This window comes from Otolemur garnettii, unplaced genomic scaffold, assembly GCF_000181295.1.
Source record: "Otolemur garnettii isolate 467f Iridium unplaced genomic scaffold, OtoGar3 scaffold00101, whole genome shotgun sequence".
Classification (NCBI taxonomy): Eukaryota; Metazoa; Chordata; class Mammalia; order Primates; family Galagidae; genus Otolemur; species Otolemur garnettii.
In genome coordinates, this window is record NW_003852496.1 from 1,126,206 (window position 1) to 1,134,248 (window position 8,043).

At 53.8% G+C, this 8,043-nt stretch overlaps 1 protein-coding gene across 1 annotated transcript in view; it reads right to left on the reverse strand.

Annotated features, from left to right (window-relative positions):
- Window positions 1–2,839, reverse strand: part of LOC100948123 (RING finger protein 151) — a 28,223-nt gene extending 25,384 nt beyond the window's left edge. Inside the window, exons 1-3 of the mRNA XM_012809205.1 lie at window positions 2,817–2,839; window positions 1,503–1,525; window positions 1,011–1,065 (exon numbers count right to left, since the gene is read on the reverse strand). Of these exons, the coding sequence (XP_012664659.1) occupies window positions 1,011–1,065; window positions 1,503–1,525; window positions 2,817–2,839 (101 nt within the window). The remainder of the gene's footprint in view (window positions 1–1,010; window positions 1,066–1,502; window positions 1,526–2,816) is intronic.
- Window positions 2,840–8,043: the final 5,204 nt, after the last annotated feature.

Genomic DNA, 8,043 nt, shown 5'->3' on the forward strand with positions numbered 1-8,043 from the left:
GGCAGATGGGTGGGTGAGTGGATGGGCAGATGGGTGGGTGAGTGGATGGATGGATAACTGGATGGGTTGGGGAAAGGGTAAGTGGATAAATGTATGCACAAATGGATTGATGGGTGGACAAGTGGTAAGTGGACAGGTGGGTGGGTCAGTGGGTGGGTGGGTCAGTGGGTAGGTGGGTGTGTGGGTGGCTGGGTAGATGGAAAGGAAAGAAAGACATACTTTAATTCTTAAACTTTTTGATTGAGGTATTATGCACATACAGGGAAGTAAACACATTTTAAGTGGATAGCTGAGGGAATTTTTATGTATGTAGATCCTCAAACATGCCTTGGCCCTGAAGAATTCAACTTGCGATTTTAATTTTCGTGTTTGCTGTTTTCTTGCATTACCCCCCTCTCCCTGATAATGACAAAGCTAGCTCTCCATCCCTACCCCCATGACCTGGGGACATCTGGTTTCCTTCAAGGCAGGCACACAGGATATGCCATTTGGATGATGGTGTGAAGGGCTTCGTGGAGACAGAGACAGGGTCCTGGCTGAGCAGGGGCAACAGACAGGCCAGCTACGGGATTATTTATTCCATCAACACCTTCAACCAAAAACACTGCTTTCCATTCCCTAGACTTCAGGCACAGATGGGATCACTTAATGTTAAAAGACATCAGTTATTCCCAAATCTATAAATTCGGGCCATCTAGGTGCATACCATCATGACCAAAGAACCAGGAGAGAGCCGCTAAAATACAATTCTGAAAGCACAAGTTGCAAGATAAAAATGTGATGAAAATGTTGACATCAGCATTCAGGATTTCTATTTATTAAAGGACATGGAAGAAAGTTAACAGACAGATGGCTGATGGGGAGAAAGCATCACAATGTCTGAAGCTGACGAACACGTCACGTCTCTGCGTGACACAGACACTGCGGTGTTGCTAGGGACGTGCTGCCAGTCAGCAAGGGTAGAAGGAGGGGTGGGATGGGGGGTCACAAAAGAGGACCCTCACACTCACCTCAAGTCGGAGAAGCGCAGACTGCCGCGGCAGGAGGTCACGTTCACCTGCTCACCTGGCAGAACGGTAAAGCTGGAGGACGCTGAGTGTGGGTGCTGCAGGCCACAGGGGCCTCAGGCAGGAATGCGCGCTGCGCACCTCTTGGGAGAGAGACCGCACACGTGGGACTTAGAGCAGATGGCAGCTGACACTGAGGCAGCCAGCACAGCTAGGCACATGCTGGAAGGAGGGACCTCCCCTAGGAGCCCAGGGACACGCCCATGGAGGAACAGCACAGGTGGGGCTGGAGAAATGCGGCAGGCGACTCCCCACACACTCTGCGGTGGTCAATTACAACAGACAAGCAGACCTCTAGCAGCCCAGAGCAATCTTACAAACAGTGTTGGGTGGGGAAGAAAGACACAGATGGGTCAGACACAGCTCTGTGTCTGTAGGCTAAAAATACATGAAACTCTGCAAAGCTCCTTGTGAGAGGGCTCCTGCCCAGCGCACCTGTGAAGCGCAGCTCTGGGGAACTCGAGAGGGGAGGGGAGAAGGGAGAGGCCACTGATAACTGAAAAGAAAGAGCTTTGGGGCCATATGGTCCCTCCTAGTGGACAGGGCTGTGTGGCTAATGCAGCCTCCATGAGAACACCTGGGGGCCACTTCCACACAAAGAGCAGTCACGGTCAACATTGCAGGATTGAGAAAACGAACTTACTGAGCTTATTCTAAAATGTACATGTAAGAATAAAACTGTTTAAATGGTAAAACCTGTTTTGCAAAAGCTGAGCAAAGAGGGCCAACTTTCCCGCAATGGATCCTAACACACCCTGCAAAACCATGGTCATTAAAAGAGAGAGACCGGCGTGGGAACAGAGCATGGGTCTGAACACCCTCTCAGGCCTGGGCCAGGGCAGAGGCAGCACCTTCCTGTCTGATGACACCAGTCCTCTGGCTTTGAGGGTTTGTTGAGCACAGACTCTGCCCCAGGCCTGGTCCCAGTGCTGGGGCGCAGGGTGGGCCCAGCAGATCAAGCTTGGTTGTGTGCTTGTGTAGTTCCCAGTGTGGGGACAGAGGGACCGAAAGACTGCTATAGTGAGCTGTGAGGAGAGAGCCCTGGGAGTAGTCAAGAAAGGCTTCCTGGGGGAGGCGGCATTTGCTGAAGGAGGAGTCTGTAAGTGCTGGTGAAGGTGGGTGGTAGGAGTGTTCCAGGGAGCAGGAGTGTGTACAGGGTCCTGCCCAGGGGCAGGAGAGGGAGAATGGGATGAGTTTGGAGAGGTGGAGCGGCCCCCCACTGCTCTTGGTGGGGAGTCAGCCCCTGAGGGGCTCCCTACCTGCCATTTAACCCTGTGACGGTTCTGTGAGGTGGCCTTTCCCGTCTTCCATTGCCCCTTGAATCGTAATAAATATACAGAGCTTTAAAGCTGAAAAGTCTGTACTCCAGATGAGAACACTGAGGCCCAGATGTGAGACCTTGTGGAGGAGGCAGAGGAAGAAGTTCTACCCAGACGGTGCAGGGCTCCCAAGGCTCCTGACCTCTGGATGATCTGTGGTTGTGGCCTCCTTAGTCCCGGTGCCCCAGCAGGCAGGAGGCAGCCCACACCTCCCACTTGGGAGCCCAGAGCTTCAAGTTTAACCAAAGCCATCAGAGTTTAAACACTGTCATTGATTATTGCAAGTAGGCTTATGAGCCTTAACAGCTTAGATTTGTATCTGCAGGAGAGCTGTTCATCTTAAATAAATATGTTTTTAATAAGCTCTGAGTATTTATGGAGCATAAAGCTGTCAGAGAAAACGGAGACGAAGATTCTTGAAGTCGCTTACGGTACGGCCCAGCGCCGATCCATCGTGCAAACAGGGCTCCCAGCAGGATAGGGGGTGTTGGCTGCTAGCAGTGAGCAGAAGACTTGGGTGATTATTATCTCAGAGGATTTTTTTTTAATAAGCTGCTGTTGGTTATTTAACCTACAATAACCACTTAATAAACATAGTAAATTACTCGCCGGTTTAGAAACATCCTCTTTTCCTTCCGGTCCTTCCCGACACCACCTGTGCCCAGCAGGTCTTGACATGGAGCCTTGGGATGGATGTTCTCCCCACCCTATCACCCCAGAGATCAGCCTGCACACTGGGCCTGCGGCCAGAGCTCTGATCTGGGTGGGGTGGGCACAGGCCAGGATGGGGGCTTCTCATTTGGTTTCATGCCTCCCGCTGGGATGGGTACATCACTTTCCCAGCGCCAGGGAGAAGGCTGAGGGCAGCATGGAGTCTTGGGCTGACCCTCTGGGCCCAGGCTGGCCAAGAGGCCCCTCTCCACTCCCTGGGCTAGGCTCCTGCCCCCAGCATCCCCTTCAGCTTTCCTGCTCCACGGAGAGCTGCCCACATGGCACACCCACCTATCGTCCATAGCATGGCAAACTCTCACCAGTGTTGCCCCCCCCACCGCCCCACCATGTCCTTTTACCAGCTGTTCTCTGACTCTGCCTGTCACCATCTGAGCTTTTACTGTGGTGCTGTTCTAACCACTTGACACATTTTCACTCATTTCATCCTCTAAGCTGTGGGCAGCACAGTCGTCTCCTTTTACAGATGAGGCCATGCAGCCATGTCTGTGAGCCAACCTGCCACTATTCACAGCCTGGGAGCTCCAGCACTGGGACACCCAGGCCCTGGGAACAGCATCTACAAAACAGTGTTTAAAGGGTTTGTCTAGCACAGCTCAGGCTGCTAACAAAATACAGCCAGTTGATGGCAGATACACTCTGAGAAATTTTCATCCTAAAGTGATGTCATTGTGTGTGAACGCCACACTCTTAGATGGCTCAGCCTGCCTCACACCAGCACGGCATACCCTTTGCTCCTGGGGGACACATAAGGACAGCAGGTTACTGTATTGAACACTGTTCAATGGCATTTGTGTATCTGCACACATCTAAACGCAGAAAGGATGCAAAAAAGACAGCATAAAAGATACCAAGTGGCACACAGGGTCAGGCACCTACCATGCAGGGTGCTTGCAGGCCAGCAGCCGCTCTGGGCCAGTCAGTGGTGAGCGGAGGTGAAGGCCTCGGCCGTGCTGTGCATGGCTGTGGACTCATGAACATTAGATACTTAGGCTACACTGAATATGAAAACTTTTTATTTTTAAATACTAAATACCTCAGTTTACTAGAAGGCCATGTTGTATATGTGTTTCACTGTTGACTGAGTTGTCCTGTGCCTTAAACCACAGAAATTTATTCTCTCAGTTGTGGAGGCCGGCCATGCAAGGTCAAAGAGCCAGTAGGCTCAGTTCCAGGGGAAGGCGAGGCGAGGGCTTTGGGCTTGCAGATGGCCACCTTCCTGTGGTGGTTTCACATGCTGCACTCAGCCTGTGTCTGGGAATGTGCTGCCCTGGGTCCACGCGAACCCATCCAGGTACACATCTGCAGCAGGGCAGAGGAAGGCTCGAGGCTGCAGAACTGGCTGTGGTGTCGTGGGTCACCCTACAACTATGGTATAGACTGTGCTGGCCCCGGGATCAGGACTAGCCTGGCCAGGATTTCAAGACTCTTGTCACATGGCGTTGGCATAGAGGAAAGCAATAGCAGGGTGCACCAGGTCCCTGAGACCTGGGGTGGCTGGCTGAACTCATACAGGGGCAGGACAGAGGCTCTGGGCCTCCTGCCTTTTGGTCTGGCCTTCTGAAGACCTCCTTCCTTGCTGAGGTCGTGGCCCTGAAGAGGGCACAGAGGAGGCTTTGGCCCCACCTGCCCAGATGCTGTGTCCACGGGGTCATATGGGCTTAGGAGAGTATCTTGCTGTGTACTCTGGGGAACATGGTTTCTCTGCCTGTAGGCACATTTGCCAGGGAAGGGCTGCACAGGTGTGCTGGGGTGGGGATGCTGACCATTTGGAGTGAGTGCTGCCTGGCCAGTGGGGCCACCTTGCAGTGGGTTTTGTGTACGGGGGTGTGGACAGAGCAGCCTCCTCAGACAGAGCCCTGCTGGGAGGTACCTGGGGCACCGGCAGGGTTGGGTGGGTTGCAGGGACAAGCACATCATGGCTGGAGTGGGTGGCAATGTCCAGACAGAGGGCAGGCACTGCTGAGAGCCCTTCCCAGGCTGGGACCCATGTGGGTTACAGTGGGCAGAGAGAAGTAGTTCTTGAGACAATGGTTCAGGTGCCAGCAACAGAGAAAGGTGGCCATGTGGGCTCAGCTGCTTCGGCTGCCTGGCTGAGTCTTGCTTTGTGTGTGCGTGAGGGAGTGTGAGCATTTGCGTGTGAGTGTGAGTGTGTGGACATGAGTGTTTGAGAGTGTGAATGAGGGTGTGAGTGTGTGCAGGTGCATGTGTGTGTCGGCCTCCTGGGCCTGGGCCCTGTCTCTCCTCACTCCCTATTCTCTGCTTATCTCTGCTGTTAACTCGTATCTTCAAATTATCCCCAGGTTTAAGATTTTTTCTTATTTAAAAAAATCTTGTGGGCCAGGCACAGTGGCTCACGCCTGTAATCGCAGCACTTGGGAGGCTGAGGTGGGTGGATTGCCTGAGCTTACAGGTTCAAGACCAGCCTGAGCCAGAGCGAGACCCTGTCTCTAAAAAATAGCTGGGCATTGTGGTGGGTACCTATAGTCCCAGCTACTCAGGAGGCTGAGGCAAGAGAATTGCCTGAGCCCAAGAGTTTGAGGTTGCTCTGAGCTGTGATGCCACAGCACTCTATAAAGGGTGACAAGTGAGACTCTGTCTCAAAGAAAAAGAAAAATCTTGTGGAATATATCACACATTCAAAAGTGTGTAAAACATGTGTGTATGGTCAAGCATAACGAAATGAACTTAGAATGGACAGGAGGGCATTGGCAGCATCAGCAGCCCCTGTGATCCTCCCAGCCCCACCTCCTGCCAGCCTACTGCAGGTGGCCACTGCGATGGTGCCCTTCCCACATGAACGATGTGCAGCTTATGGCCGTGAGTGCGGCTTTAGTGCTGCATGGTCTGCGCCTACAGGGCAATCATTCTGGAAGTCTATCCTTTGGACAGACCACTCCTCACTTTCCCCTTCTAGGGTGTGTGGGCACATGAGCTGCTCCCAGGACTCAATCCTTGAAGAACAATGCTGCTGTGGGCACTGCTGGACACGCCTTCCAGGGCCCACACTTTCCTGGGGTCTCAGGGATGGGAGTGGCCCTGCTCACTCTGGCGGCCCTTGAGGCCCCCTCACTAGCAGGGATTGAGACCCTCCCATTACTTTTTACATTTTTCTCTCCTCCACCCCTATATCCCCTCCCTTTCCTTCCTGCTGAGGTGGAATGCCGATGTCTCACTGGGCTCTGCCACAGTGGTCTGGGACCGAGGGTAGTGATGTCCTACTTGGGAAGAGTGTCCCATGCCCACCTCAGCGACTCCACTGCTGGAGCAGGGCCCCTCCCTCACAACAGTCAGGTAAGCTCCTTACTGCGTCAACCAAACCATAGGCCAAAATGCAGCCCCTGGTTGGAGGTATCATGGTACTTTCAATGCCAGCCCTCTCTGGGGCAGAAAGCCTCCCACCCTGTCAGTGCTGGGCGCCCCCTGCCCTCAATTCTTGGGAAGCCGGCTGGAAAATGGTGGGGAATTGGTTGGCTGTTGCTGGTTTTCCAGGACTCCCGAGGAAATGCTTCTTGGTAACGAGCAGAGCCCTGGGCAAGCTGAAATTGTACGGGCAATTAACCCCACTGGCCCAGTGCCCAAGAGGACCACCAGCCACTCCTGCTGCCCAGCCGCCTCCTAGAAGGAAGTCCAGGCTTGGTGTGTTCTCTCCTCTGCTCCTCTCCCTGGGGCCTGCCAGGTGGGCATGGTGGGGGAGGCTGTCAGGGCAGCAGAGCCACACAGGGGGCACTCGTCCTTCTCCTTCCAACAACTTTCCCACCCTCCCGGGGCTGTGGGTGTCTGCTGGTCTCTGAGGCCACATGGACTCGGAGGACGTCATCTGAGGTCCCTGCCATGGGGCAGCCCTGCTGTTGTGGTGTCTGTGGGGGTGAGTGGGCAGGGGCCGGCAGCTTAAGCTGTATGTCAGTGACACACTTTGTGGTCACAAAGACGAAAATCACAGGCATTTTCTGTGCAGAAATCAGACAGGTCTGTGAATCATAGGGGCTGCTTCCTCTCTTATCAGAGAAAACTCTGCTGGGTCCCTTCCTGCACCCCAGGACTGGCCTGTGCCCTACCAGACTGTGAACACCGGGCACATCTGAGACTCAGTGGTGCAAGGCAGGCTTCTCCAGGAAAGAAGAGAGCAGGGTGGCTGTGGGTGGGCAGAGCTGGGAGTGGTGGGTTGAGTTGGAGTTCACCAATGCAGGAAAGGGGAGGGTAGCACAGGCCGCAAGACAGCGTGTGAAGGGGGGTGATGTTTTCTGGTGACAGCAACGGAGTAGAGGGTCAGAGTGTGATGGGAAATGAGTTGCTGGGGTCAGGCTGGGGTTCTCGGGTCCTGAATTCTCTGCCGTGGGCCACAGAGAATCACTGTTTTCCCGGGGCATGGAACTCCTCAGTCTACCCTCACTCCTTTTAGGATCTCCAGAAAGTTCTTCTGGACCATCTCCCCAAACTCCCCAGACCCTCTTTAAACATCACTCTCATGTGACAACTTCCACCTACCCCATGTTCCAGGTCTCTGAAGGCCAGAGAGGGGAGAGGACAGGAGAGGAGCTGAGGTCCAGATTCTGGGTGGCTGGCAGCTGGGGTCTAAGCAGCTTGTGGCCATGGGGACACCACCTCCTTTGCTGAGTCCTCACTTCCCCGTCCATAAGGTAACAGAACTGTTCTCCTAAGGTCATGCATGGATTAGTATGGCAAATCTTTGCAGAGCTTGGTGTGTCGAATGTGCTTATACTCATATGCCCAGCACCCAACCACCTGCCGTGTGCTGGGCATGGAGCTCACAGCTGGGAACTGGTGGAAAATGCCTTGCCCTCCTGGAGCTGACATTTCTGGGAACAAGGAGATGGTTAGTCACTGAGGTGAACTGGGCAGTTGCGGGGGCGAGGGTGTCTTCTCTGAGAAAGTGACTGGGAGGGGCTCGCAGGACAAAGTTCCAG